Source organism: Octodon degus, unplaced genomic scaffold, assembly GCF_000260255.1.
Source record: "Octodon degus isolate 3935 unplaced genomic scaffold, OctDeg1.0 scaffold00129, whole genome shotgun sequence".
Taxonomy (NCBI): Eukaryota; Metazoa; Chordata; class Mammalia; order Rodentia; family Octodontidae; genus Octodon; species Octodon degus.
In genome coordinates, this window is record NW_004524705.1 from 3,521,072 (window position 1) to 3,536,801 (window position 15,730).

Genomic DNA, 15,730 nt, shown 5'->3' on the forward strand with positions numbered 1-15,730 from the left:
TATGTGCACAGAATGGACACCATTCAGTGACTTCCGAGAGCAAGCAGCCTGGCAGAGATATGCTTAAGGCAACAGGAAGTGTGACACACGGGTCTGCAGGGGGCAGAAGGAAAGGGCAGGCTCAGAACCACAGAACATATTTCTGAACAGTTACTTTATAATAATTGCAGTCTTCAAATGCAGTCTTATTGTTGGTACTAGGATGCCGCGGCTGATAGTGTCTGAGTTAAGTCCTTGAAATCTGGTTATTTTGTCTTTGTTGGATATCAGTCCTTTGTTGAAATGGTGAATGTAAATTTCAGTGATGACCGGTGAGTATTTAGAGTTGACATGGATAGTCATACTGTCCTACTGCTACCTAAAAATGAGCCACAATATTGATAAAAGTGTCCATGCATCTTATTTATTTCAAGGAATGGAAAATATGCCTTTTGACTATACTCTACAATGAATAATTCCATACTGATGATTAATGTATATTTCTAGACTCATGATTAATGATAATGATAAATTTTATACTGAATTAATTTAAGTACACTTCGCAATATGTAACATAGATAAAGTACTTTTGTTAAGTCTACCACTTAAAATTAATTGTAAGTAACAGTTTTAGCATTCATGATCTCATTAAGTTTTTAGTTATCTTTAAATAGTTTTCCAGCGTTAGTCACATGATGGCATACCATGATTATAGCAGGCCTAAAACAAGTGAGCAACCCGAGTTGCACTAAGATAGCTACTGTATGCTTTATATTATTCTAGAGAACAAACATTCAGTTTTTGAAGGACCTGGCACATCTCCGACATAGACAGATATTTTGAGTAAATTGACTCATTTTGACAAAATTTCTCCTACATCTTGTAGAAATCCATAACTAACACAAGTACAGCATTCGCTAGCGATTGCATCCTTAGCGGCCTCGAGGAGGACCCAGCGCTGCGGCGTCTGAGTAGTCCGCGCAGTGGACCTCCGCGTGACTGCGCGACCTTCTTTCTTCCATGCCCGCAGGCTGAGGTGTCTGCTCTCTTCCTCTCCCTCGGCCTTGGCTGTGCCGAAGCAGAGTGTCCGCTGTGGTTAGGTCCGCGCAGCCATACCAAACTCTGGCTTTTGTTCTCAGATCCCCACGCTCCGTCTTCCTCAGTCACTCCCAGGAAAACCATAGCTCACACCTCCTCCTGAAAGCAGGCAGATATGCGTTCCTTAGAGCTGTGTGGTCACAACAGAATCTTGCACGTAATTCAGGCTTTAATCTCAGTTTTACATTTAGGGAGCAATGAGGCAGAGGAACGAAATTCAATTAATGTGTGAGAGAGGAGTCGGAGACACCACAGAGTGGAAGGAACAGAGCAGAGCCTGAATATTTTAATTATTTTATTTCTGTGAAGCACAAAACTGGCCCTAGAAAGCTTTTAAACAACATGTCTTTCTCCCTGAGGATAAAATTGAAATCCAGGCTTATCTATAGCCATGAAGATTATTATTAAAAATTCAACTTGACTTGTCTTAAATTATTTATTTAAATGAAATATTCACACAAATGCATGAAATAACATGTTTAGATTTAAATAGAACAACCATGCACTAAAAACCTAAACAAAATGGAAAAAAAGGATGGAGGGTTTAGATGTATTTGTTTTTGCTAATTCGCTGAATGTGTAGAACTTGGAAATAGAACGGACTCCTAATTTGGTGTTCTTCCCCATAAGCTGGAGTCCCAAGCTTCGCTAATTCTTTCCTCCCTGAAATCCTATCATATTCAGAATTTGTTCAGAACATGAGAGGTTAAGAAATCTAGCCATGACATAAAAACCTTCCTTATACTACACACAGTGCTAACAGCTCCCTAACATTCTGACACATTTTGCAAGGATTCTTTTAATATGCATTTTCAAAATGACTCTACTCCTGCCCACTTTTCCCACATAGTCCAGGGGTGACTAAATCCTGCAGGGTACAGTTTATGAGTTGTGGTCCCAGCTCCAGTTCCAGAAGTGGATTCAATATCGAACAGCTGGTTTAGCAGAGGAATTTGGAAATGTACCCACATTTTCTCATTCGCTTTTATCACATATAGACTGTTTCTGTGAAAGCCAGTTGGTGAATGAATGCTCCAAATCTTGTTTCGCTGTCCTTTCTTTCTCCCAGTAAGCTCACTGAATAGCACACTTAAGAGTTACTGTCAGTAAATATAGATGCACGGTATTCTGGCCACCTAGACTCGATACACAGGTAATGGATCTCCTTGCGGAACAGTTTTCCCATCTATCTTCTCTTGATTAAATTAAACTGTGTGCTCTTTAGTTTTCTTTGGCCTCAGAACTATGCAAGCTCTGCAAAAGTTAGACGTCATAAAAACATAGAGAGCTGCAAGCGAGCACCCTGTGGCTCCCCCAGTCGGCCCGGTCAGACCTGTCTAGCACTCGCGGTTCTCTCAGGAGCAAAAGCAAGCGCGAGTTTCCTAGAGAACCCATTCTAGTATTTACAGCTGTCACTGCCAGAGCAGGCTACTATCTTAGAGTTTCAGCATTAGAGTTGAACCCATTTTTGTGCTGAACACGAAATCTAAGTAGCAGCTCACTGCTGAGCACAGCTATTTGTCTCTCTGCATTTCTGAAGAAATGGTTTCCTTGCTTTGAGGTATTCATTGAAACCTGGAATGACCACACAATCTCTCAAGCTGTGCTGCCTTTTTTGTCTCATTGTTCGCTGATGTTTGGAAGGAGTAGAAGCAAGGGCACAGAGCTAGGGTTGCTCCTCCTACTTCCTGTGTGATCGAACCCACGTGCTCACATTTAAAGGTGCCTGCTCTGCTAACCCAGAGGCACTTCATCACCTTTTTTTTCCCGTTTTGTTTTTATTTCATTTTTTTGCCCTAAATCATAATCTGCCTCTAGGTTACAAAACAAATCCTTCCCCAATTTGTACTTAAAATCTGTTTCTTGTTTATTAAACTGGAATCATTTGGCTTTTACTCAAAACTTGTAAAAGACAGCTTGGATCTAACCCCTTTTCAACCTGGTCCCCTTCCCCAACTAGGAAGCTACAGTGCACCCACTGAACACCCACTTCATTTGCCTCCACTCCATCCGTTTGCACTTATTGATGGATCTATTTAGGTAAAAGAAGTACAAGTTAGTCGTTGCTCCATAATTGGGCACTGTGAGGTATGAGTTAAATGGGCTGTGATGTGCTAAGAGGGGTTTTACATTTTATTAGGAAAATCTGCCTCATGTCTCGCAACAGAAGCTCAGAGAAGATAGTCTATAGAACATAAAATACCATAAGTACAGTGATGTGAAACATCTGTGCGGCAGACAGCTGCAAAGGTTGGAAGGGAACTTTTGTGGGAAAAGAAGTATGCTGATTTTTGCTGGCTTCCTCAGTAATGAGGTAGAAGGAACACTGGGCGTTTTCCAAGCCCAGAATGTCTCCATGTGGACGCACCTTCAGGAAGGGCTTTCCCGACTGACCCAGGGCTGTGGCTTCACCTTTACGGTACTCATCTGTGACACAGTTGTGTGCATTCTTAACCTGTCTCTTTGTAGATATCTGTGCTTTTGGAAAATTAGTCCCTTTTTTGGGCCAGCTGAGACAAATGATAGAGATGGTGAGACACGGGGAGTTAAGATGGAAGTCAGCTGTGCGGTTGACAGCAACACCACCCCACCCCGAAGGAAGTCTGAGGCTTTTCATTCCGAGTCATAGAATTAATTAACTTAATTGTAAACAGATTTTTGAAAACTGTACTCTAAAATTGGAGAAAATCTTTTTTCTTCCTGCAAACAAGGCCATATAAATCCTGACTTTGGAAGGCGGATTCCCTGAGAAGTATTGCTATCTTTTTATCATGCAGTAAGGCCACAGCGGGCTGTACAGTAATAATTGACAATGACATATGTTTATTTAGTTTTTAAAATCTGAGCCCATTTAAAAAATACTATAAAAATATTTTCATAGCATTGTAGAGCCTCAGGAACAGAGTGCTTGTCTTGGAATATAGGAAGACCTGACTCATAAGCCCTTTGTTTGGCCTTGGTGTAATACCACCTTAAATTAACTTCATCAGTCATGAAAATACTCAGAGGGAATAAGTAAAATTAGCCCTTTTGTTGTTATTAATAATATGATTAAATTTTCTGTAATATCCAATGTTTTAAAAGTTTATATTATGTTTCTATGGGAGCTTTCTCTGTACATATTTTTTATTATTTCCCCAAAGAATTCGGTTATAAGACAAACATGAAATTTGGCAATGAAATGAGGTAACGGTGATGGAATTTCAGAGGATAGAGAATTGAATTAAAAGAAAAATAGTCAACCACAGTTTGGGCCTTTAAGTTGTTCATGTCAATCAAAGTAGACCAATGCCTCTTTCAGGAAATGAAGGGGAAAAAAAGTTTTTTTTAAAAGGCGAAAAAAAAAGGATATTTCACATGTTTTTAAAGCCCTCAGTTCTTCTTTGTTTAGTAGAAAGGGATATATAATGACAGACTTGTAAGAGTATTTCAGGTCACAATAATGCAATGACCTCTGAGTGTTCACTATAAAATAGAAAAATCCAGGCTTTTAAATGTTCCGGAGAATAGAACAGCTGGTAAGAGCATATGCTGGACAAATGTAAGGAACCTGTTATTACTTTACTCTGTTCTACAAAAAAGCCACACTATTTCATCATTACATTTTGACAGGAACAATGGAGTCAAAAGGGACCCAATTTTGGATTTTAGGGCTTTCCATTTGGAGATGTGAGTTGTGACACATATTACACATGTCATCGGGGGAACAGGCATTGCCCATGTACCCAGTGCTGAGTCACAGAGGCTGCAGCCAAGCGACGACTGTGGGGTTCCCAAGACCAGTTCCTTGCGAGATCAATGGCAGCTAATTTTTAATTTTCAAAAATTTGGATTTGTTTTTAAACAACAACCCTTATGTGCCAGGCTGGTGTGTTTTCCCCGTATTGAGGAATTTTGCTGAAAATGTGGACGCTGTCATGACTGATTTAAAAAAGTCTTGAAGCAGGCCAGCAATTCTGCAGAAATGTAGAGGCATAATGTAGTGTTTTATGATGACAGGTTACTTTATATTGCCCGAGTCCACTCTTGCTCATGTTCAGGACTGTTCAAGTGATTTGTAATTATAGACCTAAAATACATCATGTGGGTACCTTACTTCCTGTGAGCTTATGTTTCATACTAAACAAAGACAGGAACTAGAGCCTGGAAGAGGTACAAACATAGTGTGTAGAATGTAGAACAAAGTGTAGGGCTACAACAAATGCCAGGCAGCCTCTGCTAGACACATTTGATAATTGTTAGACATGAGCCTACGGACTTGGAAGGAAGATGAAGATGAAAGGTCCAACACCTGGAACCAAATGAAGAGCGCTATTAAAAAGTTTAATATCCTGTTTTGATGGAAGTCTTCACATCGAGGCCAGGGTAATGGCTCCTATGGAAGCCCGCTTCATTTGATGTGGTTTCTGTGTTGTCTTGCAGTCTGAGACACTCCTTCTCCCTCGAGACACTGTGCAGCTGAGGAGGAGTGCTTGGGGAGAGCTAGCGGCAGGGCACCATGGCCTCCAGAAGGGTCACAGCGCCATGTTCTCCTCCTAGGTTTCAAGTTGCTGCTGTAGTTTCTAATAAATAAATGATTCATTGTGTCCACACTCTGGATTTATATTTTCTTGGGCCTCTCATTTCCTAGAACCAAGTAATATTCATTTCCTTTGAGAACAGTCTTTCCTACCTATGAGTAATGACCATTATTGCCCTTACAATATGAAGCAACTTACCTATTTGTGGCTCTTAAGTGTTCAATTTTGTGTCTTTGGGTCACACTGCTTAGATTCTTCTTCCACCACAAAACCCCATGGCCATTCCAGAAATACAAACACTGGATATGCAGCATTATTTGAGTGACTTGTCTAATCAACTCTTTGAAATTATTTTTCTAGCTAAACAGAATATATCAGAGGCTACAACGATCGAGTTGAAAATCCTCGCAGAAACTGAGTCACCCAGTCTGTCCAGAGAACCACAAGTGGTCCTCCATGCAACAACACCGATCATTCCTTTAGTCACTGAGTTGTCTTTTATTACGAGAGAGTTCCCTCCCGTAGGGAATATGATCAATTCTGGACAGAAAGCCGCAGTCCAAACTCAGGCAGTCACAAGCCTAATAGCTACTGCAGCCCCCGCCACTCCTGCTGAGAGTGGGGAGAAGCGTCGGGACTACTATTCACCTTCTGCCTCTGGACCTCTTGGGAGAGCAGATATATCTGAAATTAAGGAAGAAGGTCTCCAAAACACAACTGTTGTCTCTCAGCGCATCACTGATTTATGGGATGGTGTCAAGGGAGATGCTCAGACACAAAAATCTGTGACACAGGTTGAACAAATAGAAGTGGGTCCCTTAGTCACGTCTATGGAAGTCTCAAAACACACTCCTTCCAAGGAATCATCTGTAACCGAAGCACCACTTGTATCCACAGAAATGAAACAAGAATCCCAAAGTGAAGATAGAGCTGTAAGTGCTCTTCCTGAGTTGGTGAGCACAAACCACTACGGGGTCACCTTGGGAAAAGATGATGGGGAAGACAGAACACTTACGGTCAGATCTGATCAGAGCACACTGGTCTTTAACCAAATACCAGAAGTGATTACAGTGTCAAAGACCCCAGAGGACTTAACGTCAATGTCAGCATTCACAGTCCTTTCCCCTGTGACTGTACCTGACCATGCTGGATTGTCCACAGAGAACTGGGAAGAGAGACAAACGAATGGTCTAATAACTGAAGACAGCTTCGGCCCATCTCTGTCTACTACACTTCTCCCATCTCAGCTTGTTACAGAAGTAGAAACACTTCCTTATTCTGGTGATAAAATATCAGTAGAGGAAATGTCCACAGCTGTTCGTCCTTCCCCACAGATGGAAACAACACATGGAATTGAAAGAATAGAGACACCGAGACCAGAGAGGAGAACTGACACTTACACACATTATGGGATACAGGGAGAAGTCACCAAAGAGCCCTTTATGGGAATCATGGAAGAAGAGTTCTCTGGAATGAGGCTCTCTACATCTTCCTTGGAGCAAGTGCATTTTACAGAATCTTCTGTGGCAAAGACCAAAGCCTTTGATTTCCCAATACTGACAACAACAGAGTTGAGTGTGGAGCCCTCAGTAGCAGGGGCAGTGGAGGAAGAAACTGTGCAAACTCTTGGTGGAATAGATATCTCTCCAGATACTCCCAGGCAGGACAGAGAGGTTATAGGAGCACACGTGACCCACAGCACTTCAGGTGTGGAGGTGGTCACTGGATCACAAGGGTCATGGGATGAGGACAATGCTACACTCACGATTTTGGAGTCCACAGAGCAGACAGGCTCTACAGAACAAGCCCCTGTCATGGTTACCACCATGGGATTGAGTGGAAAAGATGAGGACAGCCCAGTTGTTACAGAAAATGGGAGAGATGAATTTGTGCATTTTCCAGAGAGTACTCAAAAGCCACTGGAAAAGTTTGCTGAGGAAGGCTCGACAGAGGAAGGGGAAGTCATAGTGAAATTTCAGCCAACTCCATCAATAGGTATTTCAGAGAAGTCCACTTGGAGAGATTCTGTAACTGAAGACAGAGTTTCACCTACCATAAGCACAGAAGGCCGAGTTATTTATGCTACTATAGAAGGAAGTGCGTTGGGCGAAGGAGAAGACGCAGGGGTCTCTAAGCCTCTGTCTACTGTTCTCTCATTTGTACATACCTCAGATGGGGGAGGATGGGCTTTTATGAATTACAGTAGCACCCCAGAGCCCACTACGTATGCAGACACTTCCCACACTGTTCCTCTCTCAGTAATTCCCAAGATAGACCAGGGTGAGTTTGCTCCTTCTGCTCCACCGGAAGATGAGGTTCTGGCTGAACCCTCTGGAGAAGGCATGGAACAGCCTCACCTGGAAGCAACTATGGCTCCTGAAACTTTGAGAACAACAGTGCAAAGTGTACGGGCAACAGTGCAGGAAGAATCCCCTTGGGAAGACCGCACAACGGGGAGACCAGGTCATGTTCTCACTTCTCCTGGAGCTACGTCCACAGAGGCAAGGACTCTGCCTGAGGAAGACAAGGGTGAAGAGTCAGCATCAGCGGTCCCAGAAGGCCCTATGGTAACAAGCGTGGAGAGTGTTCCTGGTTTTGAAACAACTGTGGTTGGAGAAATCGAGCATCCAGCTAGTGCTGTAACTGAACACAAAGTGGAAGGGGATGAAATGGTCACAATAATTCCAAGCATCAAGCCCGAAATATTTGTAAGTCGAGAGCCTGAAGACAAATACGAAGTAGAAGGTAGTAGTCCTGCAGAATTCACCTCACCCTCAAGTCCCTGGGGCACCCGTGTCACTCCGCTTTTAGAGGAAATCACTACTGAGAAAAGGGAGAAAACTTCCCTGGATTATATTGATTTAGGCTCAGGATTATTTGAGAAGCCCAGAGGCACAGAATTACCACAACTTTCAACAACTACAACGGCAGTTCCAGGTGATAGCACTACGCCATTCAGTGTGGTCGACAGACGTCACCCAACCTCAGCATCCACGCCACCTGCAGCACACACTGAGGAACCCTCTGTCATTGACAGAGACTCTGGAGAGGGAACCACCTGGGACACGGTGCTCCTGGGAGAACCCACATGGCGCTCTTCTTCCACTACCCTTGCTGATCGCATAGCTGAGGCAACGGAAGGCGATATCGACAGAGAGTATTTCAAGACCACAAGTTCTTCCCCTCCGCAAAGACCACCCACTGTGGAAGGCAAAGAGGCCTTCAGACCTCATGCAATATCCACTCCACAACCCCCAGTGGGCACAAAATTCCGCCATGACATAAATGTTTATATTATTGAGGTCAGAGAAAACAAGACAGGTAAGTCTTTGCTTTCTAGCCATAGCTTTCAAGGTGATCAGAATTTTGCCTTAAAAGCTACTTTTGGGGGAAAAAAAAATCAACATACCAAACACTGTCCTTAGAAGATGCCTGGAGTGTGAAAAAATGTGTTAGCTACATATATTTGTACAAGAATTGGAAGAACATGTTAAATAGTTTGGAATAATGTTAGATCCAATGTTAATTTCAAAGTCCTAAGAAACCCTGCTTTGTCATCTAATATAACCAAACCATCATGTGGCATCACTTCAGAACATGCAGAACAAAATGTTTTAATTTCAGTGTCTTTCCATACGTCACTACTCCAGCAGCCCTAGACTGTGTTAACATTCCATCAGTCTGTACCTATTAACCTTTTGTACTCACAGTGTGAGCAGCGCAAGTCATTTTTGCATATGCCTCGGGTGGACAGAAAGACACCCGGAGGTGTGCCTCGGTTTTTCTCTTTCAGGATTGTATAGGTTTACCGTATAACTTGGGTGGACGACAAGTCTGTACTGTACATGCTATTTAAATGAAATTCAACATATTCTTAGCCTGTGGAGCTTTTGAGTACCTTCCCTGCAGCTTGAATTATTTAAAGAGATACAACCTCGTTGAGTTCTAGGCACTGCTATAATGCTATCAGATAGAATTTCAGAAGGTAGCTATGTAAGTATATTTTTGGGTCCTAAAACCAGGCTATAATGTTTATATTATGACTTAACTATTTTTTAATCTTTAGGGATATTTATGATGCCTTCTTCTGCACTCCAAAGATTTATCTCTCTGGCAGAATTCATGAGGGCTGTTTGTTGACACTGATTAATATTGCAGTTGTCACTATGAAGTATTGCTTACTTTTGCCTAAAGGTGAGACCGCACCACGTTTTAAATTTGGTCATCTGGGTTGAGAATATATAGCACATACAGCTCAGTGGATCAATTCAGGTCTGCTTGTGTCTTTTTAATTTAGAAGTTAAGATAATTGATTTTAGCAGGTTACTACATTGTAATTAATAGAAATAAATGAATAGGCCAGGGAGATGGCTCAGTGGAATAAGTGCTTCCCTGGCAAGCACAAGGGTCTGAGTTCAATACCCGGTTCCGCAAAAAACAAACAAACAAGAAATAAATGAATAGCATTCTTTTTTTTTTCCCCTGGACCTGGCTCTGAGAAGCCAGACTAGAAAAATACCTTTTGACACCAGAGCTTCTTACTGACAGAATCCCCCGGTTGGGGTGTTGTTTCCTGAGCAGCGAAGCCCTGCAGTAGCTGCTCAGAAGTACACCCGAGCGACAGGCAGGGGCTTCGTGTCAAGCCATTTGGTGTCCGGTGGGATGGGGTTGCTGCTTCCTCAGCCTCTGATGTCTGGAATGGGCTAGTGAATCCAAGGGGCCTGGAGAGCAGAGAAGCATTTACCCTCCTAGCAGGAAAGAGTGCTGGCGTCTACTTCTTAGTTGAAAGAGACTAGGCTAGGAGCCTGATTTCCTTGAGGATGGTGCTGTTTCTCAAAGATTGTAACATGGTTCCTCTTCTGTATTCTGTCTCTTGGAACTGAAGTAGTAAAGGAGTCACCAAGGAATGAAAAGAGGATTGCTCTTCGTAGAGCTAGAGAAGAGAGGAAAAGAACTGTAAAAAAAAGTGAAGGGAGGGCTGGGGTGATAGCTCAGCGCCTGCCTGGGAGGTGCAAAGCGAGAGTTCGATAAAGGTGGAGGAAAGAGTAAATTATCATTCAGGCTTCATTTGAAAAATGGAAAAGTACGTCTACTGCATAGTGATTTTTCTCAATTTGTAGTTCTTTGTTCATATAGATACTGAATTGATGTGATAAGGGAAAGCAGTAAGAGTTCTGCATCTAATGACTTCTGAGTGGGAAACTGAGCCTTAAGAGCAGGCCAATCAATGACGAAATGGAAAAAATGGAAAGTCTCCCTAGAAGAGTTGGCTGTCATCAAGAACTCAGAATGCATCTGTACAAGCTAACCCTGGGGCAGTTTGTATGAAGGCGTGTATTTGTGAGTGTGTGGGCCTGGGAGACGTGAATAAGGGTTTCCTTTCTTTTTTCCACTTCTGAAACATGGGATTATGCTCCTCCCTCCAAGTAATTTGACTTTGTGTTGCTAATAATTGGCCAGATGCCTCCATGGAGTACTCGGGGGCTTACAATGGGCAGGAATCCAGAGTGTGCGTATGTGTGCACGTGCATATCTGTGTGTGTGTGTGTGTGTGTGTGTGTGTGTGTGTGTGTAATAGTAGTAGTAGTGTAAATTGAGCATTAGAGTATCTGTGAATCAACCTATCTGTTTTCCTGTGTTCTACATACACTGTTCTTTGGACAAACAGCATTGTTTATTGTCTTCCTAAAACACTGAGCTCCCTTACAGCAATTTTATTTATTTTCTCTGAGAAATTCAGTGCCCAAACATTTTGAACTTCATCAAGGAACAATTGTACAGCAGATGTACAGTTAACGAGTCATAAGGCAGGTGCTTGGGCTAATAGGGGAAAGAGCACGCGTGCCCGGAAGGCCAAGCTTTTGACGTGTCAAGGGACATTTTTCCAGACTGGAAAATCTTTGATGCATGTGTGAACTTGTATAAATCAATTCATCTGAATAGAATTGACCTTTACATCTACTGTGTAAGTGAAAATACCACCCATGCTCACCTACTCCAGGCATTCGTTTTGTTTTTTTTTTCTTGCACTCAGCAAGTCATATAAATCTTTGTTTGTTTCTTTCTTTTTTTTAAATACCATGAAACAGAACATGCTACTCAGGGCGTGCTTGTGCCCTATTTGCTCAAATGGGGATCTTAATAAGAACTTTCGGTGCCATTGCTGAAGGCAACGAGAGTTAGCAGCTCAGGAAACCTGAAGGAACTGTTCAGCTCATAAAAGTTTTATGAGCTGAAAAACACTATGGGGTGTGTTTAAGCAGGGGGCAGCGGATGCTGAAAAACACTCCTGTCTGTTTTGGGAGTAAGTCACACACCTGCGTTTGGGGAAAAAAGCATCAAAAGTTTCTTTGTGAACGTGCGTCAAGGCTTCGGGGTTTGGAGGGCCACTGTAGGAAGAGTTTCTTCAGTTCCAGAATATTTTGGGGGGAGTTCTCCAATCAATTATCTGAAATACTAGAAGTTAATATGACATCATGATAAATGTTTTTGAAAACTGATGTGCTGGTACGTTTAAGTCAAAGAGCAATCTAGAAATGTGTGGATATTAAATCTCAACTTTACTAAGGCTTGCTGGATGTTGTCTTGTTAGTTCCGTCTTATAAATCTGGTTTTACAGCTTATGTTGAGCCACATGGGAGGCAGGTGTAAAGCTGATATTAAACTGTGATGATTTAAAGATGGAGATATGGATAAAATTATTAATGTGGTAATATTGTAGGATAGCTAGATTTTGAAAAAGATAACACTGGGCTTCTGAATGAGAATTCGTTTGGCTCACTTTATTTATGGAGAAGTGTAGTTAACTGTTTCTGTCATTTTTGAATAACATCCTTTACATTGTTTTTGTACATCTGAGAAAGTTTATTTTCTGAATATTGTGATACTATGCAGAGGGACATGGGGCCTGAGATCTGGGAAAATTTATATTTATATCCAGGCTGTGTAGTCCCCGCTTCTTCAAAGGTGATGCTTACGTAAGACCATTCTTGAACCAACTTGTTAACCTCATACATTGTTCATTTTTGTAGAATTTTAAGTAATCTTTTATATAAAAAATTTTGAGATTTTTTACTAGAATATCAGACTCGTTTCTTCAATAATACCTTGTCTAGGGACCCAGTAATGTATAGAAGAGTATTGGTACTGCTTGATATTTGAGGGGACAGACAGGAGCCCGTCTCTTGACGTCTCTGCCTCTGTTTTAGTGCTTTCTAGAAAAGCACATACCTTGGTCACCAGGAGGAAAGAAGAGTTGTAGCATTTGAAGCAGAAATGTTGACTCATTCTGGCATGTATTTTTTTAAAAAGAAAAATGTCTTTAAAATTGTTCTAGCTGTCAGTACCGCTGTCCCAGTGTAAGGACACACACTTATTAACACTTGCCATGAGCCAGTTGCTAAGCCAGGTAAGCAAAGGTGGTGTCAACCTCACTGACACCTACGTGGCAGCCAGATGACCTGGAGCTGCAGCGCGCAGTGCCGCCTGGGTGCGCAGGACTGAAGCTCCGTGCTCGCACTCGGGGCTCTCCAGGCTGGCAGACCACTTTTTCATATTGAACACCTTTGAACTTCAGAGACAAATCTAGGGCAAGGAGGTAGGCAGGTGCACTGGCTCTGACCCTCGAGACAGTGAGCTCAGTAGCCTTGGAGCTCTCGGGAGCATTTTGGTAGCGAAGTGATTTGCTTCTCTGGTGGACAAATGGGAACCTCTCCCTGCTGCCTCTGTGCCTCGATGACCAACCCTTCCAAGAGAGCAGGAAGCCTGGGATGGCTGTTTGCCTGGTAGCTGCCCATCTGTTTGCTAAGAGCGTATGATTTGGGTTTGGGTCCTGCTAACTTGGGGTGCTGTGCGTGCCGCACTCAGAGCCCTGGCCTGGAGAGGGAACTGGGTGCTGGAGCTGGTCAGCTGCTGTTCCACAGTTCTGTGTCGCTTCTGCCCTGCAGAGTTTGCACAGAGGCCCCCGTTGCCAAGCTCCACCTGGGGCTTGTGCCAGAGGGCACGTGTGTTTTTCTGTGAGGCATGAGGACAGCTTTTCCAGCCATCTTTGGCTGCCCTGCTCCTCTCAAGGACCACAGCCCTGTTCTAGCATTCAAGTCACAGCAGGGTTAGGGATTGCTAATCTTCCCTCTCTTAGGCAGAATGATCAAGACGAGAGTTGACCTACGTGTTTCACAATTACTACTGAATTGAACACTGTACTATAGACCAAGATTACTTTTCAAAAGCAACCTCTCGAAATGAAGCATTTTGAAGGGCTGACCAAATAGTTTAGCAGATTAAAGATTAGCTGAGGCTTTGATCCCTGGGCCGGCATGCTGAGATGGCAATTGAGACTGGGCGTGGTGGTGCGCGCCTGTAATCTCAGCTCTTGGGAAGCTGTAAACAGGCGGATCACTCCGAGTCAGATCTAGTAGTGAGACCCTGAACACCCTGTAGACCCTTCCCTAAAATACAAATAATAATGATAAAAATAAAAAACAAATGAAGCATTTTGTATATGTAGCACATATGTGCACACGTAGACACACAAGCACATAAAGGATTTCAGTTTTGGGAACATTCTGTGGATAGTTTTATCAGAGAACTGATCTTGAAGAAAAAAATTCAAATAATTGAAATTTTTGGCTTCAGAAGTTGGAGTTCAATAACAAAATAGGTTTTACGTACATGGCCAAAGGAAACTTCCTTTTTGTCTTCCTAAAATAAACCAGTAGTTTTTTTTTTTTTTTTTTTTTAGTTCAAGAGCATATTTTTTATTGTATTATTCACCATATTATTCAGCATATTTTTTTTTTCCCTTGGAGGAATGGGGGATTGAACTCAGGCCCTTGCTCTTGCCAGGCAAGTGCTCATTCTACTGAGCTATCTCCCTGGCCCCTAACCCAGTAGTTTCTGAAGTTGACATCTGCATGTACAACTTACCATTGTCAAGGAGGTGAAGGCATTATCCATGACAGACACGCAAGGGCAGCTGCCTGGAGAGATGTGTGCATCACCTTTTGTCACGGAGCAGTCAATCAAAAGTTAGCTACTGATAGCGAAGTACATGGGCTACCTGGGAGGCTGAGGCAGGAGAGTGGCAAATTCGTGGCCAGCCTGGTGAATTTAATAAGGTCTAACTCAGGGAATAAAAATAAAAAGACAGGATATAGTTCAGTGATTATGTCCTTACCTAACACCACCTGTGTACACACACATGCACACACATATACACCCTACAACAAAAGAAAAAGGAGAGATGAAAAGAAAAGAATAACCATTAGTAAAGCTCCAGCGTGCCCAGTCCTTTGACAATTATTAAAGGAGGGGTCGGTCAAAGAATCTTAAAAAAGCACCTTTACTCCCAAAACTTTAAGTGCATACTGGGGCAGCAAGATTAACATAATTAAGTTTAGCTGTGGCACAGACACCTGTAATTACCCACTAGGTAATGCGGAGTAGCAAATTGTAACCTGAGACCAGCAAAAGGAGGGACTGGTGAAGGTAGAAGAGTAAGGTGTATTTGAAAGTTAAAGTATATTTCAAAAAATGAAGTGAAAAAAGGAGAAAAAAAGGAGGAGGAAGAGGAGAAGCAGGAGCAGCAGAAGCATCAACCAGTCCTTTTTGGAAAGGTAGAAAAAAATCAAATTATTGGAAACCCCTTACGTGCCCATTGCTTTGCAATCTGGCCTTGTCCTGCGGTTGAGAAACCCCAGGAAGCCAGCTGTTCCTTTACCGAGGACCCCAGAAGCCCGGTCGTGGGGGGGGGGGCAGAGATCGAGGTCCAGCCAGCTCCCTGGGAGGGAGGGAGGGAGGGGACGCTGTCGAGCTTCCCTGCCCTGCCGTGACTCCAGGGCTTTGGTAAGAGAGGCATCTTCCAGGTTCCGTGTGGGCAGCTTTTCCAGATAGAGTCCCACGCGGTTCTGCAGGTCAGGGTTGTGCATGCCTAGTGCAGTGTGGCGTGAAAGCTACTTGGCAGACAGTGCTGTGTGGTGCTGAAGCTGGCCGAAAGGGTGACGGTGCCTTACTTCAAGAGCGCGTTGTGTCATTGGGCTCACGGAGCCAGTGCTCCAAGCGAGGCACTGTGGATTCAGTCTCTCCTGTGCCCATCTGCAGTGTGGATGCTGGAAGTTTTAATTTTCTTCATTAGA

General features: G+C 43.0%; 1 protein-coding gene across 1 annotated transcript in view; it reads left to right on the forward strand.

Annotated features, from left to right (window-relative positions):
* The window catches only part of Vcan (versican), a 118,086-nt gene that overhangs the window by 42,374 nt on the left and 59,982 nt on the right, over positions 1–15,730 (forward strand). The window contains exon 6 of the mRNA XM_023700980.1: positions 5,958–8,918. Coding sequence (XP_023556748.1) covers positions 5,958–8,918 — 2,961 coding nt within the window. The remainder of the gene's footprint in view (positions 1–5,957; positions 8,919–15,730) is intronic.